The 25186-nt window shown below is 53.2% G+C and overlaps 1 protein-coding gene across 2 annotated transcripts; it reads left to right on the top strand.

The window, feature by feature from the left end:
• The first annotated feature begins 3841 nt into the window (after nucleotides 1–3841).
• On the top strand, nucleotides 3842–20590 carry Cpne7 (copine 7). 2 transcript variants are annotated; one of them, XM_029532617.1, is made up of 16 exons: nucleotides 3874–4132; nucleotides 6117–6299; nucleotides 10000–10074; nucleotides 10264–10338; nucleotides 11220–11303; nucleotides 11950–12039; nucleotides 12434–12535; nucleotides 12670–12696; nucleotides 13152–13238; nucleotides 13412–13471; nucleotides 14307–14440; nucleotides 15150–15204; nucleotides 15645–15696; nucleotides 15761–15894; nucleotides 19009–19245; nucleotides 19835–20543. In XM_029532617.1, the coding sequence occupies exons 1-16, from the start codon at nucleotides 3965–3967 to the stop codon at nucleotides 19970–19972; spliced, it is 1701 nt and encodes a 566-aa protein (XP_029388477.1). In that variant the 5' UTR covers nucleotides 3874–3964; the 3' UTR covers nucleotides 19973–20543. The 2 variants fall into 2 exon arrangements, with proteins under 2 accessions (XP_021075642.1, XP_029388477.1); XM_021219983.1 differs by lacking the exon at nucleotides 12670–12696 and having other exon boundaries at nucleotides 3842–4132; nucleotides 19835–20590.
• The last annotated feature ends 4596 nt before the right edge of the window (nucleotides 20591–25186 follow it).

The raw sequence follows: 25186 nt of genomic DNA on the forward strand, positions 1-25186 counted from the left end.
ACTCTGTAGACCAGGCTGGCCTCAAACTCAGAAATCCACCTGCCTCTGCCTCCCAAGTGCTGGGATTAAAGGCGTGCGCCACCACGCCCGGCTTTGAGACTTCCTTTTTTGAAACTCCATTTAAATGGACCAGAGAGATGCCAAACCTGACAATCTGGGTTCAATGTCCGGGACCCACATGGTGGCTGGAGAAAACTGACTTCCACAAATCGTCCCCTAGCGTGCACCCCAGCGTCCTCGTCCTCTGCTCACAAATAGATGCAATAAGAGAGTTAGAGTCCCAGCAGTTCAGTCCTGTAGCAAACACCAAATACAACTCCACAGCTGCAGACTATAGTCTTCCAGGCAGGCAGACACCAGGCACGGGCCAGCAGCTGTAGTTCAATCCTGAAGAAACCGCAAGGCTCGCCAACCAGCCTGAGGCTGCAGATGGCAAGATGCCACAGGAACCTCAGGAATTCTTTGGCGAGTTTCTCTCAATGGTGGTGTTACAGGTGTAGCTAAGTAAGGCAACCAATACGTGTGTGTTGTTAGACACGAATAGCAAAGCAGAACAAACCAAACCAATGCTCTATCTCCCACTGTTTGTGGAGTCACATTTATATTCCTTCAGCACGTGTTCTCTCATGTGCCTGCTTCAGTAAGACATCCTTTCACCCGTGTCTGCTTCGGGACAACATTCTTTCATGTGTCTGCTTTAGCAAGAGACCTTTTCACCCGTGTGCCCAGCAAGCCATTATTTGTCATAACTGACTTTCCAAAGAAACCAGAAATCTCCACTTCATATATATATATGCAAACATATAACACATAAAAATTTTAAATCCTAAAAACAAACAAACAAAAAAACAGCCATGCAGCATGGTGGCACACATTTAATCCCAGCACTTGGGAGACAGAGGCACATGGATTTCTCTGTAAGTTTGAGGCCAGCCTGATATACAGTTAGTTCCAGGACAGCTTTATGAGATCCTGTCTCATAAAGCAAAATGAAAAAAAAAAAAAGAAAAGAGAAACTTCTTTTACAAAATCAGCCAACAAAACAAAACCCCATCAACCAGTGAAAGCATTTTTGCATTTAAAAAAAAAAACCAACTAGAGGGATAAATACAAAATGTTTGGGTGCTCAATTTAAAAAAAAATTGCTTGCTTATCAGCTTTTTAACATTTCAACACTGACATGTGTTATTTCCTGTATGATAATAACAAAATATATTTGAAGGGAGGTCTCATTTCCTGTGTCTGGCCAGCAGAGAAACCTGGGGCAGCAGAGGCTGGGAACAGAAAGAACTCAAAGCTGTCTAGTGCTTGGAGGTGGGGCATGGCTCACCATCGTCCCTGGCCCTTAGACTATTGGACAGGCAGTGAGGCAGGGCCACTGACCCAGCATCAGGTAGATCAGGCAGCAGGGGTACCAGCTTGTCCCCCATAGTTTCTGTGTGCTTCTCTATTACTGCTGGCTGCAGTCAGGGCCACCAGGAGCCAGCAAACACTGAGCTAGCTTCCAGGAGGTCGATTAAAACCTGAGGTCTGAGATTCCAGCTTCCAAGCTTCTTGAGTCTCAGTCTCTCTCTCTCTCTCTCTCTCTCTCTCTCTCTCTCTCTCTCTCTCTCTCTCCATCTGTCACTTGCCCTACAGCTGTGCAGGTGAAGCACGGAGTCCCCCAGAAGGGCAGGTGACTTTGACCAGCTGCTGATCACATTGTTTTTTTTCCAGTTTACTGTGTTTTTAATTATGTGTCTGTGTCTGTGTCTCTGTGTGGGCACATACATGTGCATGCCACTGCCTGAGACTGCCAGAGGTGTCAGATACCTCTGGCTGCCATAACAGGGGGTTATGATCCTACTGACATAAGCTCCAGGAACTGAACACAGTCCCCTGTGGGAGCAGTATGTGCTTTTAACTATTGAGCCATTTCTCCAGCCTCTTGAACCATGTGTGTGTGTGTGTGTGTGTGTGTGTGTGTGTGTGTAAATCAGTTCTCTCCATCTACCAAGTGGGTTCCAGGAGGTTGCGAGTCTTGGCAGCAAGCCCCTTGTTGTGCACTGAGTCTTTTTTTGTTTGTTTGTTTTGTTTTTGTTGTTTTGTTTTTTGAGACAGGGTTTCTCTGTATAGCCCCGGCTGTCCTGGAACTCACTTTGTAGACCAGGCTTGCCTCAAACTCAGAAATCTGCCTGCCTCTGCCTCCCGAGAATGCTGGGATTAAAGGCGTGGGTCACCACGCCAGGCTCTCCATGTTAAATTCTTTGGTGGCTCCTTTGCACATGGCCACAGGTGAGTGCTGTCCAGCATCTGCCTAGTGCTCAGTGTTGGAGGAATAAGTGAGTGGACATTCCGTGATATCCATGCAGCAAGTCTGCCTGGGGATCCGTGAACAGCCCAAAGGCCAGTGACCCAGAAGTCCTGCTGGGGGGTCCAGGGGCCCCGTGGGCACTACTGGTCCTTTGTGGGGCTGGAGATCTGCTTTGAGCCTCACTCTTTGTATGGATTCCTCTTTCTCTTTGCTCGTGGTAAGTGCTGAGTGGCCAAGAGGTCGAGGGTCTGACCCAGAATGGAAGAATCCCAGGGAATCCCAGGCTCTGGGACGACCACAAGTCCCTGTGAACAAAGAGCCACAACTACAACCCCGCAAGCAACAATGAGCTACAGGTGGGCTCTCCCAACCCAGTAGGACTGAGAAACCCAGAGCTACCCAGACTGGACTCAGCAGAAGGAAGAGCCCTGACTGGGGCCAGCTTTGGAGAAGAATGGTCCAGAACGGCTGGGGAAGCATGAAGGTGATAGGTGAGCCTCAGGAAATGGAGATTAGAGACTCCATAAGCAGAAGCGTGGCTAATGGGAGGTGTATGTCCCTGGTCCAAGCTGGCGGAGGAGGTGTTGTCCCCACAAAACCCTTTGAGTTTACCACTTCACCGAAAGCTACATACGCTGCTACGCTACCTCCCACACTCTCCTCCCACCCCTGTCTTGGTGTTAACACCATTTTGACCCCAGACTCTTCTGGAGTCTTATTTGTTGATGCTGAACACACCACATCACGCAGCACCCCCACAGGCATATACATCCCGTCCTATTCTCCGGATCTCTTGCCCCCTTCACCTCAATCCCCGCCCCAGCCGTGGCTTTGGGTCCGGTTTCTGCCCTATATTTAGGCAGAAATTGGCAAAGAGAATGGGCTGAGGGTGATTGCTGTCAGAGTCAACACCTCCTCTTCCGAGTGCCTTTCTCTGGGAAGGAGAGGGAGGGAACAAGAGGGTGAGGTAAGGAAGCCTCCCTTCCACCTGGGGGAATGAATGGTTGTGGACGCGCCGCGCCCCGCCGGGTAAGAGTGGCCCGGAGAGAACGCTCCTAGTTCCTCTGATCCTCAGCTATAGACCAGAGATTGACGAGGAACTCTCCTTGCCTGCCCCTGGCCTACAAATTCTGAGAAACAGGGACACCCTTCCTGCTGCCAGTTCACGCCAGTCGAAGTGAGCGTCCATTAACTTGATCATTGGTTTAGGTGACAATCCCAAGAGGGACATGGGCTTTGGTGTGACTCTGGGGTGGCTCTCTCGGAGGCTGTCTGGACGAAGCAAACCCGATGCCTAGGTTCGAGCAGTAGGGAGCTTCCAGAACCGATGAACCCTATAGAGACATCACAATCCCACAGCTTGCGTGCAACCCAGACCCTATCTCTCCGCTCCAGTGAGGGGATCGAAACCCCTCTTCAAGGGGCGGCTCTCCGGGCTATCTGCTCCCCGCCAGGTCCCTGTGCTTTTCTCTGGTGGCCCCACCCCTGCCCCGCCCCTTCGCGATCCCCTCCATCCCTTCCCCGCTGCATCGCCGCCCTACAGCCCCCGCTCCGTGGCGGCCGCCCGAGACACGTGTGCCCGCGCCCGGCGGGCGTGCGGGGAAGCGCGGCCACGCCTGGTCCGGCCACCATTTCTCCGGCACCCACCGGTTCGAGTGCGGAGCCTGAAGCATGAGCGGCGACTCGGAGCGCGCGGTGGCCCCAGGGGTGGTGCCTGCACCCTGCGCCTCGAAGGTGGAGCTGCGGCTGAGCTGCCGGCACCTGCTGGACCGGGACCCGTTGACCAAGTCCGACCCCAGCGTGGTGCTGCTGCAGCAGACGCAGGGCCAGTGGCTACAGGTAGGGCGGCCAGTGTCCTGGAGCTGGGCACCGGAAGCCCTAAGTGTGAGTTGAGATTTGGGGTGCTGGCAAGGGTGTTCTGAAACTGGGGCTGCCGGAGCAAAAGAGGAGGTGTCCACCTTCTGGACAGGGCAGGGCAACAACAGGGGAGTAGCGGCAGAAAGGAACCTCGGTGGAAAGTGCTCAGAAGTGCACCGGAGGGTCTCAGCCTGGGGTTGTCGAGCAAGAGTGAAGCGCCCAGGCTAGACTAAGGAGCGCAGGAGGGAGTGCAGCTCTGGAGTGGGGACGCTGCCTGAGGCAGGTATAGGGACTGTCTAAGGTCATAGGGTTCCCCCTCTATTGGCTGCAGCAGCCATGAGCTTCTCGCCGGTGAAGCAGCGTCAGTGATGTTAGGGCTGCGAACTAGACAATGCTGGTTGGGTAGAATGGAGCTGGCCCCGGAAGGCACAGGGACTCCATCGCTCAGATTTAAGACGCCCTGGTTAGAGGACTCTCTAGTCTACAACCTGTCTCCCCACATTTTAGGAGAAATCGCAAATTGCGTTCGCGTGTGTGTACGGTTGAGGACTGAAAGCCCCTCCCCGCTCCTTAATGCCCCCTGCCGACCCAGATCTGAGTGCCTGCTTCCAGCATGGGGTTTTTCCACTGGCCACCCATAAACCCCGGGTAGCCAGGGTCTTCAGAAAGTGGGCTTCTCCTGAGTCACCAGCTCTCATTAGCCCCCAGAAGGGTACTGCCCAGGTTCTGGGGTAGTGTCAGGATTCTGCCCATATTCTGGTCTGCTGTTTTATGCGGCCTGTGTTGTGGTGTATATAAACCACTTTCTCAGTCGCCAACTCCCATGGGACTGGCTTTATCTCAAGAACGGGAAACAGGGGCACACCTTAGTTGGAAGGCCTGACAGGTGTAAAAGACTTGAACCTGAGTCTCTACTCAAGCAGGAGTGCCCCCCCCCCCAACCTCCAACAGCAGCTCCGAGCCACCGCTTGGCTGTGGCAGTCATGTGCAGGAAGCATGGGAGGGGAGCCAGGAAAGAGGTATCAGATAGATAGACTATGTGACTATCGTGGGGGTAGCCAGGGCACCAAGGATGTGCAGCGGATCCAGAGGGTGACGGGGAAGACATATCCTGGGGATCCACTATTGGTGGGTGGCACCCCACAAAAGGCCAACTCTGCAGCTCAGAGTATTCCTTAGGCTCTGGGTCTGAGAAATCTTGTGTTTCGCTGCCCTAGAAGGACCTGCTCCAAAGCATGTGTTCACGCCCCTAGAAGGTATTAAGGGGTTGCTCTGCTGCAGTCTGTTTAAGGACCGTCTTGTGACCCAGGTCCTCCCGTAGCATTGCCTGGCTTGATGGCTGCCTCGTACATACATTCTTGGGAAGGGCCCAGGCAGACCCTTGTCTTGCGTACAGGAGCCTCCATGCCGAGGGGACTTGGTATTCTACTAGCTAAGGTTTGTCAGTGGTGTGTGTCTTGAAGGAAGGAGCTGAACTTGTCGGTGGGAGGGACTGGGTGAACCCAAGTCCCTCTGGCAGGGAAACCCCTTTGCCACTTAGCTGAGTGCTGGGGAAATGTCTCCACATTAGGCTTGCCCTGCCCAGGTCTAGAATCTGATTCTGTCCCTGACATCTTGGTCCTTAGGCAGGACCCTGTTGGTCCCCGAGCCTCAGTGTTACCATCTGTAATGTGGAGATAGGAAGGCAGTAGTGGGCACGAGTTGAGAGAATGGAGAGAATCTGCAGCCTGTGGCCAGCTAGGGGAAGGACGTGCTTTTACCCCGGGTATGCAAGGATCGCTGGTGTACGGTCCGACCCTTCTGGGCAAGCAGCCCTATTATATACACAGGTGGGAGCTGGGCCCCACGGATGGAAAACAGGCTTGGAATGGTACAGGTGAGTGGGAAGGGGGATGGCAGGAACCCAGACAAATCGGTAGGGAGGTCCCACCTGCGGGGATGGCTCATAAGACGGGGCTTGTTGCAGGTGGACAGAACAGAGGTGGTGAAGAGCAGCCTGCATCCTGCGTTCTCCAAGGTCTTCACTGTCGACTACTACTTCGAGGAGGTGCAGAAGCTACGGTTCGAGGTGTATGACACCCACGGGCCTAGTGGGCTGACATGCCAGGATGATGACTTCCTAGGGGGCATGGAGTGTACCCTGGGTCAGGTGAATACCCCATCATCTTGGAAGGGGAGGAGCGGCTTCTAGGGCCGTGATGTCCTCAGCTCGGGGATTCTGCGTCTGGCGCTGCCCACCTCCACTTCTCCTTCAAACCTTTGTTTGTTTGAGATGGCCCAGGCTGTCTTTGAATTTGAGATCCTCCTGCCTCAGCCCTGAGTGCTGCTGCAGTTGCAGGAGCGTGCCAGCATGCCCACCTTTCCTTACCAGTTGTGATGTTGTCTCTTTGTTTTAGACAGTCTCACTGTGTAGCTCTGACCGACCTGAGTCTCACAGAGATCCACCTGCCTCCGCCTCCCAGGTGTTGGCACTAAAGGTATGTGCCGCCACCAGGGGCCCTTATCAGTTTTGTTTTGTTTTGTTTTGTTTTTAATGACTTATTTTTTATGTGTATAGGTGTTTTGCACACAGCTCTGTCTGGGCACCACGTTTACCCTGGGTCCCTGGAGAGCAGAAGGAAGTATCAGGGACTCTGGAGGCGGAGTTACACACAGGTTTTAGCCTCTACATGGGTGCTGGGAGCCAAACCTGGGTCCTCTTGCAAGAGCAGCAAGCATTCTTAACTGCTGAACAGGGTCTTCAGACCTCAGAGTGTTTGCTTGTTCGTTTTTTAAGAAGTGCGTACCCAGCACTCGGGAGGCAGATTTCTGAGTTCAAGGCCAGCCTGGTCTACAGAGTGAGTTCCAGGACAGCCAGGGCTACACAGAGAAACCCTGTCTCGAAAAACCAAATAGATAGATAGATAGATAGATAGAAGTGTGTGTAAACACAGGATGCCATATAGCTCAGGTTGCCCTTGAGTAGCCAAGGATGATGTTGAATTTTGAATCCTTTTGCTTCCATCTTCCAATCATTCTAATTGTAGCCCTGGCTCTCCTGGAACTCACTCTGTAGCCCAGATCCGCCTGCCTCTGCCTCCTGAGTGCTGGGATTACAGGGGTACACCGCCACCACCAGGCTTAGTTTTAATATTTTTGAGCTGTGTTCCTATGCACCTGTTCCAGCACGTCTCCCGTCAGCATCTCCTAGTCACTTCAGAGTCATGTTCTCACATGAGTGAATAAACATACAATTTTTCCTTTAAAAAATAGCCAGGTGGGAATGTCCCTCATTTGAGAGAGTGCTGCCCATTGTGCGCAGGGGCCTGGATTTGCTGTCCCCAACACCATGTAAAAAGAAGAGGCAGGAGAATCAGAAAGTCGAGGTTATCTGGAGTGGTGGTGCATACTTTTCATCCCAGCACTCAAGAGGCAGAGGCAGGCTGAGCTCTGTGAGTTCAAAGCCAGCCTGGTCTACATAGTGAGTTCCAGCTCAGCCAGGGCTACACAGAGAGAGATTCTGCCTCAAAAAAAGGGGGGAGGGGGTCATCCTCTGCTCTATGGTGAGTTTGGAACCAACCTGTATTGACAAGACCATCTAGAGAGAGAGAGAGAGAGAGAGAGAGAGAGAACCTGAGAAATGGCTCACCAGGTAAGAGCTCTTGTTGCACAAACATGAGGACATGAGTTCAAATCTCCGGCACCCACAAGCTTTGAGGGGTACAGACCAGAAATTTATTGGAGCTTGTTGGCCACCAATCTAGCTCCAGGTTCCGTAAGGGACACTGAGTAAGGAAGACACCTGATGTCCTACTGTGGCCTTCACACATACAGCACGCACGCCCACAGGTACGCACACACATCCCCTCCCTCCCACACACCAGGTATGGCAGTACATACATGCCTGTGATTCTAATATTTGGGAGTTGAAGGCAGGAGGGTCAGGAGTTCAAGGCCATCATCAGACACGTGTCAAATCTAAGACTCAAACCAGTCTAAGCAACTGGAGATCCTGACTCCACACAAGAAGAAAAGACAACAACAACAACAACAACAACAACAACAAAAAACCAAGCAAACAAAAAGAAAGAAAAGCACTGCCTGCTGCAGTGGCTCCCACCTATAATCCCAGGCCGCAGCAGCCCTCCCGTTCCTCAGAAGCCTGGGCTGCATAGTAAGATGCTGTCTTTAAAATCGCTTCCCCTCTCTTTCTCCCCCCACCTGATCTCCCACTCCCGCCCCCACACACTCTACACACTGTTCTGCCCGCTCCTTGTGTTTGTCTCTTCATGAGTCTTTCCACAGCAGCACACACAAGCCTTCCTGAGTCTGACGCACACACAGCTCCGTGGCCGTGTTTGTCTCTAACGTTTGAACGTCTGGGTTCTGTCCCACACGTGACAAGGGGCAGACTTCCATGTCTTTCCCTGCAGCTGGGTTGGGATGGGAGTCCTAGGGGACTCCGCTGACAGCCAGGAGTCACCCCGTCCTTGACCTTTCTTCCTCTGTTGCCCGTGTGACAAGCACTGGGCTGCGTGGTACAGCCTTCTCACCTCGCCACAGGATGCCCTTACGTTAAGGGATAACTTGTAGGTAACATGGAGGCACTGAGATGAACAGTTTCATGGGGCTGTCACTGGACTGGGTGGGCATTTCTGTCACTCTGGCAGGCTGCCTTTTCTGGCCAGTCCCTTCCGTTTCTGAGTGTTCTGTGTGTTCACACGAACCTGTTCTGGGTGTCTGGTTCTCCATTCTGACATCATGTGTGTGACTCATCCCCGCCACTGCCTGGTCAGGGCTCCTTCTCCGTAGATCTTTTTGTCATCCCCACTTTATGTAACAGTGGCTGAGATGAAGTGAGGCTCACTCCCTTCCTGGTTCCTGCAGAAGATGGCCCAGGTACCGATCATGAGGCTATAGTCACACATGCCTTCACATGGGTACACACATGCACCACAGTCCGGGCAGCACTGAGCTATATGAACTTATATAGGCACAGACATATATGACCACACATGGATACAGGTACGGCCACATACAGGCTCTGTACCTGAACACATCTGCATGCACTGTCGGCTCTGAAGTCAACTTGGCCGACTGGTCAGTTTCCACAATCTGTAGCTCCTTTTACCATGGTCCCCTGGTGTCCACTAACTAGTAGCAACTGTGAGCCAGAGGCCACTCCTGGGTGTCAAGGTGACAGCTACCCTATAGACCATCTTGGGCCCTTGAATACAGAGCTTTCTTCAGGGAGATGTGAAGGCCTGTTGTTCAGACCAGCTCTTGCTGCCCAAAAGGGTTCACTTTATTTTGTCCCTTCCTTAGACTCTGTTCCCTACTGGACAGGTGAAATGCCATGTGTGCCCCGAGCCTGTGTGAAGTCATTTCCCTCCTTAGGTTAGGGGTGCATTGCTCTGTGGGTGAGCTACATACCCAGCGGGACAGGCATGGTCCTCTCTAAGCAGGTGCCTGTGCAGAAAAGCAAGTGTGAGTCTTCTGCCATCTCCCGGCTACTCTGACTCATTTGGGACAGGAAGGGCCCAGATCTCAGAGCTGTTTAACCAGTCGCCCTGAAGGCTTCTCACCCCAAGACCGATGAGTAGAAAATCATGCCAGCTGCACAGTGAGTTCCTGGCTAAGGGTGGATGGCCGATGTCTGAATGCACCTGCATCTGGTGCCCTTCCTGGCTCGTGTGTACCCCACAGGCAGATGAGGGGAAGGCCCAGGAGAGATAGAAGTTCAGATACCAGCAGAAGGGCCACCAGAGGCTAGAGGAAGTGGGGAGCCAATGAGAGCAGAAGAACGTGCCCAGGGAGCTGAGTGATGTCCTCTTCTTCTTTTAAGTCTGCCTGGCTTTCTTGGTTTGCAGATTGTGGCCCAGAAGAAAATGACACGGCCATTGCTGTTGCGATTCGGCAGGAATGCTGGCAAGTCCACCATCACGGTGAGGCCCAGAGCTGCGGGCAGGGGTGTCTTGGGAGGAGGCCAGTAGGAGGCCTCAGATGGACTGTAGCTGTGTAGCTGCTAGGAGAGACCAGAAAGAGCCCCCTCAGGACAGCAGCTGAGGCAGGGGGTGGGGGAGGGGGGTGAGATGGATGGCCCAGACTCCATGGGTCCCCTGTCCCACACCCAGGTGATAGCAGAGGACATCTCTGGGAACAACGGCTATGTGGAGCTCTCCTTCCAGGCCCGGAAACTGGATGACAAGGTGAGGCCAAGATCCCCTGCATGTTGGTTTCTGAGCCTCCCACAGGCTGGCTCACTGTGGAAACCTAGTTCCTGCTCAGCACTGGTCTCTAAGCTTCAGAAAACAAGAGCGGTGAGAGCCGTGCGTGGAGCTGTTAGCACACTGCTGTCACAGCCCTGGTCACTACATTCATTGTTAACTGTTACACTTTACAGTCATCACAGGCATGGTCGTCACCTTCCCAGCTACACACACACATATACATGCACATATGCATGCACGCACACGTATGCACACACATGCACACACATATCTACACACACCGTGCACACACTTACACACATGCACACACACACTGCGATAAGCTGTAGGGAGCTTTGTTCCAATCATGCCTTGGCATGTGACCATCAGACTACCTCTAGCAGGGTGCATATTTAGTGATGGAGAGAGAGGCCCAGAGAGGACAAAGAGGTCACTGTGTTGAACTGGGACTGAGCCTGGTTCACTGGTTCCTCTCATTGATTGGAAACTGACCCTGCGTAGGTCCTCATCTCCCTTGAGATATTTAAGCTGGGACAAGCAAGGGTGGGTGAGTAGGGTGTGAACAACTGTTTAGATACCAAGCAGCAGAGGTGAAGACTAGCAGGGTGGGCTGTGTGGAAACACCTGGGGGCAGGCTAAGTGAAGGTCCCCTTGGGTGAAGTCAGTGAAGGCTCCAAGAGTCCTCGTCAAGGCTCTTGGGGAGTGTTTCCAACTCGCCTGGGAAAACTGGAGCTGTGGGGAGGGGGTGAATTACTAACCTGCAGAGAACGAAGCAAGCTGGCAGGCATCCAGCTATAAGGGATGGAGCCTCCTCAGGCCCACAGCTGGCTAGACCTCTGGCACACCCTTTGCTGCCCCAGGACCTCTTCAGCAAGTCGGACCCCTTCCTAGAGCTGTATCGGGTCAATGATGACGGGAGTGAGCAGCTGGTGTACAGGACAGAGGTGAGGGTCGCGCTGCCTGAAGACAGAGGGGCTTCAGGAATCAAATGAGGCGACTGGAAATGGGCCCAGCGTCCTCCCAGATGAGAGACAGGGAGATGCCATGACCCTGTGGGTGGCTGGGGGGAGGGGGGTCTTTACTTCCAAGGCCTCTACTCGCTCGATGGAGGCAACAGCTGGCTGGATTGGCTCTCTGTCTGCCCAAATTTAGCGTGACGGCTTTGTTGTCACCGGTCCTATTTTTAGGGATACCTGCTTCCTCCTGCGGGGAAACAGGATTTTAGTTACAGCGGGGAGAGAGTTTCCTTTTGAGACAAATTAATTTGAATGTAAAGAATCTATTTAAGGAGGAAACAGCCCAGGTGGTTGGCGTGAGGCTGAAGCTGTTAGGGTCAGAGGTGGAGGGGGGTGGAGACTGGGAGGGTCTGGGCTACACCAGTTCTGTCTGCCTCCTGAAACACGTCTAGTCTCCTGGTACCCAGTCTCCATGGGGCAGGATTCAGGCTGCTACCCAAGTGCCCCTGCACAGCTGAGACTCTGAGAGTCCTGTATACCCCAGCTAAGGGACCTATGACCTAAGGATTCCAGAGCTCCCTGTGCCCTAGCTCCCATGGGGTTCCCACCCAGGTCAGTCTTTTCTGGCCCACAGGTAGTGAAGAATAACCTTAACCCAGTGTGGGAGCCCTTCAAGGTGTCCCTGAATTCACTCTGCAGCTGCGAGGAGACGCGGCCTCTGAAGGTGGGGATTAGGTTTGGAGCAGGGCTGAAAACAGGGGTCAGGGTTAGAGTAGGTGAGGGAGTTAGGGGCGTGGCCACGGGGCAGGGCCAGTGGGTTAGGGGCGTGGTCACGGGTAGGGCCAGTGTGTTAGGGCGCGGCCACTGGGCAGGGCCAGTGAGTTAGGGGCGTTGCCACGGGTCAGGGCCATCGTGTTAGGGGCGTGGCCACGGAGCAGGGCCAGGACCCATGGGCAGGTGTCCAGTTCCTCCGACCTGACCCGCTGCGTATTTGGAGAGTTAGGATTTGTGACTGAGGGAAGGTCACGGAGGGGAATGATAAAGGACAGCCTGCCCAGGGCTGGGAGGGCCTTAGGTCCTCCGAGGAACGCCTCCACTGAGAGGCCTGGGCTCCCCAGTGCCTGGTCTGGGACTATGACTCCCGAGGAAAGCATGACTTCATTGGCGACTTCACCACCACGTTCGCAGAGATGCAGAAGGCCTTTGAGGAGGAGCAGCAGGTGAGTTGCTGGCCCTTCTCGGGCCATACAGGTTCTGACTTGTTCTAGTGGGTCTCTGGGAGGCCAGTCATTCTACCCCACCCCAGAGAAGGCACGAAGGTGACAAAGAGCAGTGACATCTACCACTTGGCCAGAACAGGGGCCTGCAAGCAAGTGACCGTGTGAGCAACCATGTCCTCTGTGTGTCAAGGTGGGAGGGGCGCCCTTCCTGGGACCTGCTTAACCTTCTGTAGCTGGGTGGGCATGCTGGGAGAGTCGCCCTGGACCCTGGTGTCCCAGAGGAAGGTCTACAGGTTCAGAATGTGGCTGACCCAAGGCTGCAGTGTGTGCAGGGTCTGACCTCAGCCCCTATCTTACTCATATCCTCATTTACATGGCTGGCCTCTGTTCCACTGTGTGCTTGACCATTCCCCCTGTGAAATGGGTATGTCCCCACAGAGGCCATTTCTAGCCCCCATGGGCAGCACGGGCTTCATATGCACTGTGGCGACAGTCTTGTGGAGTGTGAGGTCCCCAGCAGGACTGGGACATCCAGGGGCTCCTGGCCCCCATGGGGGAGGGGCCTGAATGGTGCTGCTCTGGGCGGAGTTTCTGCCTGTCCTTGTCCCTGTCCCAGGCCCAGTGGGACTGTGTGAATGCCAAGTACAAGCAGAAGAAGCGCAATTACAAGAATTCCGGGGTGGTGATCCTGGCAGACCTGAAGGTGAGCCTCAGTCCTGCCGGGAGCCCCTAGGGAGATGGGTTGCGGGGAATTAGCTTCTCTGAGTGGGCTGATGATTCTCAGAGGTACAGTTCTGAGGTGCAACCTGCTTCATGGGTGGAGTAGGGTGGGGTGACGGGATCACGAGTGGCTTTGCCAACCGCATTGCCTGGAAGCTCCACAGGGTCCACTCCTTCCTGGATTACATCATGGGTGGCTGCCAGATCCACTGCACGGTGAGTCTGTGGGTCCTGCCCACCCCCCCACCCCGTGCTGCCCCCAGCCAACTGGGCAGGAGCAAACAGAGAGGGTCGGGTTCCTAGGCGCTGTTTGTTCTCATCTACATTTCCCTGTGTCTTCCCCTTTATGCTGATGAAGGAAAGGATGCAGGAGTTCAGGACCAGCCCAGGGCCACCCTCCCTCAGCAGCCTCTAGGGCTTATCTTCTACAAACATATAGGGACAGGAGAACAACAACAATAACAACAACAACAAAAAGCAAAACAAAACAAAAAAACACCTTAAAGAAGAAAACAGGAGTGGGCACTTCACTAATGAGGGCTGTAGAGTCCATCTGGCTTAGCCCTGGACAGACCTCAGACAGTCCGGGGGAGTCCATCACAGACTCTGATACCTGTGTTCATGCACAGCTATGCTGGGCTGCTGACCAGAGAGCCACACCCAAGGTGGCTTTGAAACGATGAGGTGGAAGGCACAGAGGGGACCGTGGCAGTTAAGAGAGAGTGTGTTTTCATGGGCCTTGTCCCTCTGAGGGGAGTTCAACTCAAAGGTTCTCCCAGAGGACAGGGTCAATGACATCCTGGGACTTATGGTGACAGAGTTTTCAGGGTCTGGGGAACCTATCTCCTGGGGTGTAATGAGTTGTTCCAGCGAACAGTCAAGCTTATAGAGCAGGAAAGCTGAGACTCCGGGCTCTTGACATCAAGCTGGGCCTGGGTATCCTGTGCCTGTCCAGTGTGTGTGTGTGTGTGTGTGTGTGTGTGTGTGTGTGTGTGTGTAGGGGGCGGGGAGCGCAGGTGCACAGTGACATCCATCATCCTGGCCCCTGCAGGTAGCCATCGACTTCACAGCCTCCAACGGTGACCCGAGGAACAGCTGCTCCCTCCACCACATCAACCCTTACCAGCCGAATGAGTACCTGAGGGCACTGGTGGCAGTGGGCGAGGTCTGCCAGGATTATGACAGGTGTGGCCCCACTCATCTCTCTGGACCAAGTTGGGCTTGGGGCGGGGCCTCTTCTGAAGTGGTGCTGTGATTGACACCTGGTGTGCAGGAGCGAGTGGTCAAGCAGTGATCCAGCAGAGGCTGACAGTAGACCCAGTAGACACGCAGCTCAACTAACCTTGGGTACAGACCTTGCAGGGGATAGATAGGGAGGTGGGTTATGTCTCTAACATGGCCACATACCCCTTCGCTGTGACACAAACCTGGGCGTTGGTTGGAGATCATTTTATAGGGCAGAAAACAATGCAGTCATGGAGGTTGGGGGTAACTGACTAGGAAGGAGCTGAGGGCAAACCCAGATGGTCTGGTCTCTCTGAGCTCCACACCACGGCCCAGTTCCCCATCCTGCACTCCCTGCCCTTGGAACTCCCCCTCTCTATGGGAGAACAGAGAGTATAATGGGGTACAGTAGATGTCCATCAGGAGCTACAACCTCAGGTCAGGGTCCTCAAGCCCGGAGGAAAGAACCCAGTCTTCTGGTGTCAACTCTACGGTTTCCTGCCTGTGCTGTGGACGGTCTCAGCTCAGTTCCCTAGTTTCACCTCTGTAGCATGCATGGAATCACTACTTCTGACCCAGCAAGGCCCGGGCCTCCTAGTCTCTCTCCAGGGTCCACTTCACTCTCCTGGGAACCTGGTTTCTGGAGATATCAGTTTTGTCTCTTTTCCAGTGACAAGCGATTTTCTGCTCTGGGATTTGGAGCCCGGATCCCTCCCAAGTATGAGGTAGGAGAGCCCTGGGCTGGGACCCCTTCTGCCTAGGCCTTCTCCTCCCCAGGAAGGAGTGTGTTGGGTATAAGAACCCTGGTTGCCACCATTCCCTTTTGGGATGGGCATGCAGGGAGGGGAGACCCTGACCTGTGGACCAGAGACTGTCAACCCCTTAGAGGTTGGAGCTGCAGGCATGATGCATGTTCTTATCAGAAAGTGACAGTTCAACTTCTTACATGGATGCTGGGATTTATTGCTTAATGAAGTCACTATCGCATTTAGACACTAAAGTAATTGCCCAACATGAGTTTGTCTGTCTGTCTGCCTCCATCTTGGCTTTCTCTCTCCATGGAGGTCTTTCCCCACGGGCCCTAGAAGCAACAAATCAGCTTCTCCCAGTAAGTGGGAATCAAGCGGGTCCTGGGAAGGTCCTGTCTGACCCTTGTCCCCACCAGGTGTCCCATGACTTTGCCATCAATTTCAACCCTGAGGACGACGAGTGTGAAGGTAGGAGCTGGAGGTGGGTCTGGCCCGCTGCATCGGGCCAGGCTCACCCCTCCGTTCCCTACAGGAATCCAGGGCGTGGTGGAGGCCTACCAGAACTGCCTGCCGAAGGTCCAGCTCTACGGCCCCACCAACGTGGCACCCATCATCTCTAAGGTGGCCCGCATGGCAGCAGCCGAGGAGAGCACGGGAGAGGCTTCTGTAGGTGACTGGGGACAGGGACTGCACGCCGCCAGCCGTGGCACCAGTTAACTGTGTCTGTAGTCGTGATGAAGCAGTTAGCTGGGTAGCAGAGTCCAGGGCAAAGGCGCCCGGGCAGAGGCACCCGGGCGGAGGTGCCTGGGCGGTACGGGTGGGATGAGGGACAGGCTCCCTCAAAGCCCCAGGCAGTCCGATTTTTAGTTCGGGAAGAGGACTGAATGAATCGCTTCAAAGTCAGCCCTTGGCTGTCCAGGGCGGGCACTGGTGTGCCTCAGTTTCCCCTCTGTCCCTCTGCAGGTGTCACATATCGGCTTTTTTAAAGACATCCTCAGTGTGTACATTTTCCTCAGGGTTGTCTTCTGCTCTGTGTAGCCCTCTGTGTGTTGCTGAGACGCAGCTGGCCTGCTGCTTTCTCTTAATTTTTCATTTTGAAAAAAAAAATATCGTATTTACAAGGGACTAGACTAGTGCGTGACTTCTGGCCATCCACTGGGTCATAGTGGCTACCAGTTTGCCCCTTTCTCCCTTCCCTTCTCCCTCCCCACTCCCCGGCCCCTTTTATCCTCTCCTCCTTCCCATCCCCTCCTGCCTCTGTCCCCTTCATGCATGTATGTATTAAGTGTCCTTCTGAACTATTTAAGATGCTGTAGCTTAATGTGGCTTCCTCCTTAAATGTCCATGTCGGCAGGGTGGGCCTTGTGTACATCCCATGTCTGGCAGGGCACAAAAGGCAGCCCCTCCTGCTATCTAATCCTACCAGGTCCACGTTCTTACCTGTCCCCAGACCCCCCTCCAGGAGTGGTCTGATTTGGACTTCACACACACACACACACACACACACACACACACACACACACACACAGAGTCTATTGTGACCCTTCACTCTCCACCTGGAATCCGCAGACTCTGGCCCTGAGTAGCCCTGCTGCCCAACAGCACTCTGAGGGGGAGGAGGGTGTAGAGGGCAGCAGCCTTGTCTTCCGTCAGAGGCTCTTACACTCCACCGGCAGTGGAGCCCTCTCCAGGGCCGGCTGTCAGGACTCCTCTGTGCTCCAGGAAGGAGCAACTCCAACGGATATTGGATATCGTCCTGGGCTCTAGGCAGTGCTGTCCAGAGTGGACGGATGTGGTGAACCAGTGTGTTCTTTTTTCACAATAACTTTTGTGCTCTTTGTTTTCCTTGGAAAAAAAAAGTTTTTTAAGACTTGAGGTCTCATGTTTTCCCAAAGTCAGGAAATTGCCAAGTGGGGCTGCTGAGGTGCCTGCCATGCAAGTCTGTTGCCCTCAGCTTGGTTCCCAGAATCCGCACACAGGGAGAGGGGTGAGGCAGAAGGGTTGGCCCCTGACCTCCACGTGGGCATGTGTGCATCACACAGTGATAATCTTTAATTTTTTTAACTTTAGAAATTAGAAATTGCAGCCGGGTGGTGGTGGCTCACGCCTTTAATCCCAGCACTTGGGAGGCAGAGGCAGACGGATTTCTGAGTTTGAGGCCAGCCTGGTCTACAGAGTGAGTTCCAGAACAGCCAAGGCTACACAGAGAAACCCTGTCTCAAAAAAAAAATTGATTTAACTATTTGATTTAACTATTTTATTGTGATAAAATACACACACACAATTGAAAATTTATGATTACAACTATCTTTAAATGCCCAGGTGAGAGGTCTGAACACATTCTTGCATTTCACAAATGCCCTGAGTTTCAGCTTTTCTTTTCTTACTTCACAAGGCTAGACCTGCTTGCTTATGTGTTTTGGCTTAATGGTGCTTTTACACACCTCAGTTCCGCATACACATGCATTTTGTGCACGTAAGGCACACACGTGTATGTTTGAGAGAAACCTTGTTATTTATCTCAGGCTGACTTAATCTTGCAATGTTGCTGCTCCAGCCTCCTGGGTGCTAAAATTACAGTCAGCTTTATTGTTTATCTGTTTGTCTCTTTAGTCATCTGTAGCCTGGCTGGCCTGAAACTTTATGTGGAGAGTAGGCTGGCCTCAGATTTGCATCAGTACCTTGTGTCTGCCTCCTGAGTGCTGGGAATTCAAGTGTGAGCCCCCACTGCTGGCTAACTTCCAGTGAATTCTCTGTTACTGCTTTTTTTTAAAAAACTTTGTATGTATGGGTGATTTGCCTGTATGCATGCAGATGGTTGTGAGCTTCTATGTGAGTGCTGGGAATTAACCCAGGTCTTCTAGAAGGGCAGTCTGTCTCTTCAACCCCAATTGTCCAAGCTTGTAAACATTTTTTGTAATATTTATTACACGTGTATGAGTCTCTTGCCTGCATGCATGGCTGTGCACCATGTGCATGCAGTGCCCACAGAGGCCAGAAGAGGGCGCTGGGTCTACTGGAACTGGAGCTACAGATGGTTGGGAACTACCATGTGGGTGCTGAGAATCAAACCCGGGTTCTCTGTAAGAGCAGGCAGTGCTCTTAACCACTGAGCCCTCTCTCTGGTTCTCTTGTCTCTGTATGTACTCCCAGCCTAGAACTCAGGGGTCAGCCTGCCTCTGCTTCCCTGGTGCTGGGATTAGATGCGTACCACCACATCTTGCCGGGTATTGTACTTTTTTTTTTTTAAAGATTTATTTATTATATGTAAGTACACTGTAGCTGTCTTCAGATACTCCAGAAGAGGGCATCCAATCTCATTGTGGGTGGTTGAGAGCCACCATGTGGTTGCTGGGATTTGAACTCAAGACCTCTGGAAGGGCAGTCAGTGCTCTTAACTGCTGAGCCATCTCTCCAGCCCCTTGTACTTTTCTTTTCTTTTCTTTTCTTTTCTTTTCTTTTCTTTTCTTTTCTTTTCTTTTCTTTTTTTTTTTTTCCAAGACAGGGTTTCTCTATATCGCCCTGGCTGTCCTGGAACTCACTTTGTAGACCAGGTTGGCCTCAAACTCAGAAATCTGCCTGCCTCTGCCTCCCAAGTGCTGGGATTAAAGGCACGTGCCACCACGCCCGGCTGTACTTTTTTAGACTTATTTATTTAATGTATATGAACATCATGTCATGGACACACCAGAAGAGGGCATCAGATCCAATTACAGATGGTTGTGAGCCACCATGTGGCTGCTGGGAATTGAACTCATGATTTCCTTCTGATGCCTCCAGCAATATTACATACTGCTGATCCTCACGGACGGTGTGGTGACAGATATGTCGGACACTCGAGAGGCCATCGTGCGTGCCTCCCACCTGCCCATGTCTGTCATCATTGTTGGGGTGGGCAACGCTGACTTCACGGATATGCAAATCTTAGATGGGGATGATGGAGTCCTGCGTTCCCCACGGGGCGAGCCTGCACTCCGAGACATCGTCCAGTTTGTGCCCTTCCGTGAACTGAAGAATGTAAGTGGCTGGAAGGGGGGTGGCATTGAGAGTTGGACCCGGGGGGTGGTCCCCACTGCTCTGTGCATGCATGTTTTCCTTGCTCAGGATATGACCTCTCACCAGAAGAGCAGGCCCTGGGGATGGTTTCTACTCCCCTGACTGAGCAGTGAGCCTCTGACCCTAAAAATCTATGACACAGAGAAGGCAATGGGGGTTCAGTGGACCTGGCACACAGTGCCCCATGCCCACTCTACAGTAAACATGTTATCCGGACTCTCTCACATACACATTGCAGGTTTTCATGAGAGAGCATGAGGGTGTACCTGTGCCTCGTGGCCCCAACCTCACCTCCTGTCTCTTCCTTCTATGCTGGGAGAGATGTCCCCAGCACAGACTTACTGGGGACAGCTGAAGGCATCTCCGTCAGCTAAGACTAGGACGGCCTAGGGGCTCGGAAGCTGCATTTCCAGTCTGTGTCCTTAGTAGCTCAGCTGACTGCCAAGTCACATGTCCTTTAAGTAGATTTGAGTTTTGGGACTGTGACCCAGATCGGGGGATGAGGACGTAGCAAGGCCCTTAGATGTAACCATGTTCTCTCTGAACCCAGGCGTCCCCTGCGGCACTCGCCAAGTGTGTGTTGGCCGAGGTGCCAAAGCAGGTGGTTGAGTACTACAGCCACAAGGAGCTGCCTCCTCGAAGCCTTGGCGCCCAGACTGGAGAGGCCGGTGCCAGCTCAGCGCCATGAGAATGTCAGGGGAGGGAACAGTCCTTCCGTCCATCTATGGCATCTCCCGTGCCCCCAGAGACCCTCAGAAACTGATCACCCAGTCCAGACCCCAGCCCTGCTCCTGCGTTCTGCTGGCCTGTGTCAGTGGCCTGGTCCCCAACATGAAGAGATCCAGGCCTTGTGGCATGACAGAAATCAGCAGCTCCCCCAGGTCTGGGCCTCTCTGTACCTAGCAGGCATGGAGCAGGGTGTTCTGAAAGAACTGGAGCTACAACGATGCTCTCTCTCCCTCTTGCTTGAGGTCATTCTCCTGTCAATCATAGCACCACTTCAGAAGAGCCCTCAAGCCCAACTTGGCCCAAAGAGATGGGTGGGATCACACTTGTCATAATCCTGGCAGTTCAGCTATGGAAAGGGTGGTGAATGGGTGGTCAACCTGGAGAATCTTGCCATTTGATCATGTGGAGAGAGGAAGTACCCCAACCCTTAAGGACACCCATATCTAGGCACTTTGTCCCCATAGGTTTCTCTGTCCTGTCTGGTGCCACTCCAAGCTGTGCCCATACCTGAGACCCAGGGGCCTGTGGGGTCTGGGAGGTAGCTTAGGGTATAATAAAGTATTCCCTCATTCTCACAGCCTGTGCCTTTCTTGCTTCAGGGGATCTGGCATGAATGTCCCTAGAGTCAGGCTCACCAGGTCACCCACAGCAGTCAGGATTGTGGCCCTGGGCTTTAGACGGTCCCCTCAGCTGATGTGTCAGGAAGGGAAAGCGGCACCCAGTGACTTTGTCTTGCACTGGGCACTCACCAAGTGCTACAAGCTGTCGGCTGAGGGCAGCTTCCACCTGTCTGAGTGGGGGTGGATTTTTAATTGAGATTTCCTCTCAATTATCTTGTCTGAGAAAAACAAATTGTCCCAACCCCGAATCAGACCCACCCACCTATCAATCTATCTATCCACTCTGGGGCTATTTTTAGCTACTGATTCATCTCCTGTTAAGCCCGGATAATAGGCATCACCATGGTAACCTGGCTATGATTCCGGAAGGGCCGGTGGATGTTGGTCTCTTTGGGGACAGAGAGGACACCAGAGAAATGTACCTTCCGTGGATATATGAAAGAGGAGACACCAGCAGGGTGGGAGGTTGGGAGCCCAGGGTGTCGGCCACGTCTGACCCAGTCCGCACAGTGCAAGAGCCTGGCAGTTTTTAGATTTGCCTGGGTTCTTCTCTGGTGAAGCCAAGGAGCCGGGGATCCCAGCAGCAGCCGGAAGAGAATGGAGGGATATGCGTGTAGAAGAGTCAATGTGGAGGGCTTGGGATAGCTGCTGGTTGGAGGGGCGAGAAAGAGATCACAAAGCAAGGAGAGGGTGAGTTTCTCTCAGCGCGTGAGGAACCTGGTCCGGAAGCAGACTCTCACCTCACGAGGAAATCACGGCTCGGATTAGGGGAGGGACTTGCCGGGGTCGGACTCTGGTGGGGGCAGCGTGTGCCACGTGACCTTGGAATCCAGGGGAGCTGGTGTGAGACAAAGCCAACGAGGCAGGTAGAATGCTCTGGGGAGCCTTCCAACCTAAGCTGGCGCCTCACTCTCCAGCAGAGAGCATGGGAATGACTTGGGTGAAGAATTTCCAAGTTGGCTGAACTAGGGGTCCCAGAGTGGGCCACAGGCCCCGCAGCCCATCCCACTGGGACTGACCCTGGAGGTTGACTCAAGCTGTGGCGTCAGACTTTCTCCACAGGCTCTGCAGGATTGGAGGCATTGGCTGATCGCCTAGCCAGCTCCAGCGTTTAACAGCGGTGGACTTATAACGGCCTTTGGCTGGAGATGGAGGCCTCTCCATCTGAGGGGGTCTGATCCTTGTCCCTTGTCTGCCAGAGACAAGTATGGCTACTTAACAGGGCTCTGCGTGCACCACTGAGAGGTAGGTAGGCTTACACTCTGTCTGTTTGGACTTGGGTCCCAAGGTCACTTCTACAGCTAGGTCATTAAAATACCAAGTGCTAAGTGATCTCAGGACTCAGAAAGTGGATGCATCAGATTTGTGCAAGTTCAAGGCCAGCCTGGTCTACATAGTAAATTCTAGGCTAACTAAGGCTACATAATAAGATCCTGTTTAAAAAAACAAAAACAAAAACAAAAACGAAAAAAATGTTGGGTGGTGGTGGGCACCATTAATCCCAGCACTCAGGAGGCAGAGGCAGGCGGATCTCTGAGTTCAAGGCTAGCCTGGTCCAGAGATTGAGTTACAGGACACCCAGGGCTACACAGAGAGACTCTATCCTGAAAAACAAATAAACAAAACCCCTACAAATACCACATACTGTCCTGCTCAGTTGAAATATTAACCACCAAGGGCCCACCATGCCAAGAGTGGCCCATGGACATTGTCATGAGAATAAGTCCCCAGCCCCGGTGAGATTCTGTCCTGTAGTAATACATGACTAAATGGATAAATGACCTCAGTACCCCTTGTGGTCCCCCTCTCTCAGTTAGCTAAGACTCAGCTCTGGCTGCTGTCACTGTTAAGAGAGGAGAGACTTCAGGCAGAGCCACATAGCTGCCTTACTGAATCCACTGAGAGGATCCTTGCTTCTTATGCTCTGAGCTCCGCACTTCAGTTTGACTAAACCTAACCCTAACCCTAACCCTAACCCTAACCCTAACCCTAACCCTAACCCTAACCCTAACCCTAACCCTTACCCTGCACTCTGACATAACATAAAGACTTCTGTAGGAGGCAGGGTGGGTGGTGGTCAGTCCGATTTGGGGTACCAGTTTCTTAGTCTAAGGGGACAGCCAGCTTCCAAAGGTCCATCCTCTGTGTTCTAAACGTGTTTCCCCCCTCGCTGTCCCTCCTCCAGAGCCCCACCTCCCCACCCCGGAGGCCAAGCTCTGCCTGGCTGGATTAGTGTCCCTCCTGCTCTTCATCCAAGCTAGGCCGGGATGGAGGGGGTGGGAAGGACTAAGCCCAGTCAAGGCTGTTCTTTCCCCTGCTGCTGAGAGGAAGTGCTGGCAGGAACCTGTGACTAAGTGCCTGTAATTGGTGTGGGGGCTGAAAAGCTGTCAGACAAGCCCCACGCAGTCCGGCCAATCACACAAGAGCTGTGAGTGAAGCTGTTCCCTTCCGCCACCTGGTCCTGGCCCTGTCCTTCTGTTTGTGCATGCCCCTTACGGGTGGGCAACCAGTGGGCACTAGGGACATGTCCTCCCTGCTCCCTCCCCTCTCTCTTCTCTCCCCCCCTCCCCTCACCAGATCTAGTGCCTGTACATGGTGGAGTATCCCTCCCTCCTCAGAACTCCCTAAGCATTTGCTTAAACATTGCCCGCTGTGTTGAGTTCTCACAAGAACCCCACGTGATGGCCTACTGTGAGTGCGAGCATTTATGGAAGGGGGAGCTGAACTCGGAGAAATGAAGCCGGTTAGCCAAGAATGCACAGCAGCATCTTGAGCTGGGCCCTCCATGCTTGTCTCCCAGGTTGCAAAGCTTTGGTTATGTATGCATGCATGTTCAGGCATGTGCCTTGTGCACACACAAGTGTTGTTTTACCCTGTGTCTGAGTGTGCATGTGTGCACCTGGGAAGGGCTGCACTCCTCTGTTGCTCTATTGAAGCCTCTACGGAGACTCTCCCAGTTGGCCTACTCTATGGGGCTTTAACCCAACAAGAACATCCAGATTTAGAGAGGTTATTTGCAGGATCTAGGCGAAGCCTGTATCTCTCTTGAACAGGTATGTCCTTGTGCCCAGTTTGCAAATGAACACTGGGGCTTGAAGGCCAGTGCCTGAGAGAGCTACGCCCCTTACCGCACGCATGAAAATTCAGACATTAGGTGGGTGTGTGGAGTTTGCCCCGGGTAGCCTCAACCCTAGAGGCTCTATTTTACATGTAGACGAGAATCTCTGCCAAACGAAGTAGGGTAAGAAGCCATCTGTTCAGGGTGCCAAGAGCCACATGTCCTTTTAGGCTGTGGGTGGGGGAACTGATGGCTAAGGGTTAACAGACTAAATCCTCAGAGTTAATGTCGGGCAGAATATCCCTGAGAAACGGGCCCCAGGGTTAAGGAGGTGGGCAGGGCTGTGAGGCAGCAGGGGGTCCTCCCTTGCTCTGGACTCTAGCTTTGGGGGCATCTACTTCAGCAACCAAGATGAGACTTGGGGACATGTCCTATGACACCTCCAGAGCCAGCCACTTCTCAGTGCTCAATCTCAGCCAGGGCCACAACCCCGACCCTGGCCAGGCCTGAGGCCTAGACTTCAAGGTGATCCTTGGTGGGGTTTCAGGATGATAAATACCAAGAGGATCTCAGTCATTGCGTGAAAAAGAGGGGGGAGGGGGGGAGAGAGAGAGAGGGAGGGGGAGAGAGAGAGACAGATACAGAGACAGAGACAGAGAGGAGGGAAAGAGAGAGAAGGAGAGAGAGACAGAGAGACAGAGAGAGAGACAGAGTCAGAGAGATACAGATATACAGAGAGACAGAAACATAGACACACAGACATAGACACACAGACACAGACACACACACAGACACACACACAGAGCACACTCCTTCTGGCTCACATAGTTTCTCTTTTTTCCCAGACTGCATTGCGTAGTCCAGGCTCCTGGCCCTAAAGGAGAGTCTAGCAGAGAGAGGGTCAGTATGTCCTTTAAGACTCCATTCCATTCCCAGTTCCAGTCTACGTTACCAAGAGAGCCTGCTTACTGGCTTGTCTCCATCCTCAATCCTTGCTGGACTCATCTAAAAAAAATCCCTGGGCCCGTCCTGGATTATTAGTTATTGTAGCCTGTGCCTCTTTGTGGTCTGAGCACCTCCTGGGAGCACCTCCTGGGAGCACCTCCTGGGAGCACACTGGTGCTACTACTTCCCCAAATGGCCACAAGGTCACCTATTGTTTTGCTGGGCTTTGGACCTTATGTGCCTGGAATCTTGGTACCTGGCCCTCTTCTCACTGGCCTGTAGCGTCCAGCACACGTATCTCTCACCCCATGGCAGGAGGTTCTCCCTCCATTGCCTCTGGCTGTGCATCCTTCTCTAACTAGGGGGCTGCTCTGGATGTCCCTATACTCAGTTTTAGAAGGCTGGCCCGCTGGCCCCAGGGTGAACACAGTTTGTCAGGAGGCAGGCCCCATGCAGAACACTTGCCACCTTTTGTGTCTTTTTCTCAGCCCTTCTGGGCATGTGGCAAGTGCCAGGGCTTGACTTCCAATTCTTTCTCTGCTGTTGAGGC

The sequence above is a fragment of the Mus pahari genome, chromosome 20, assembly GCF_900095145.1.
Source record: "Mus pahari chromosome 20, PAHARI_EIJ_v1.1, whole genome shotgun sequence".
NCBI lineage: Eukaryota > Metazoa > Chordata > Mammalia > Rodentia > Muridae > Mus > Mus pahari.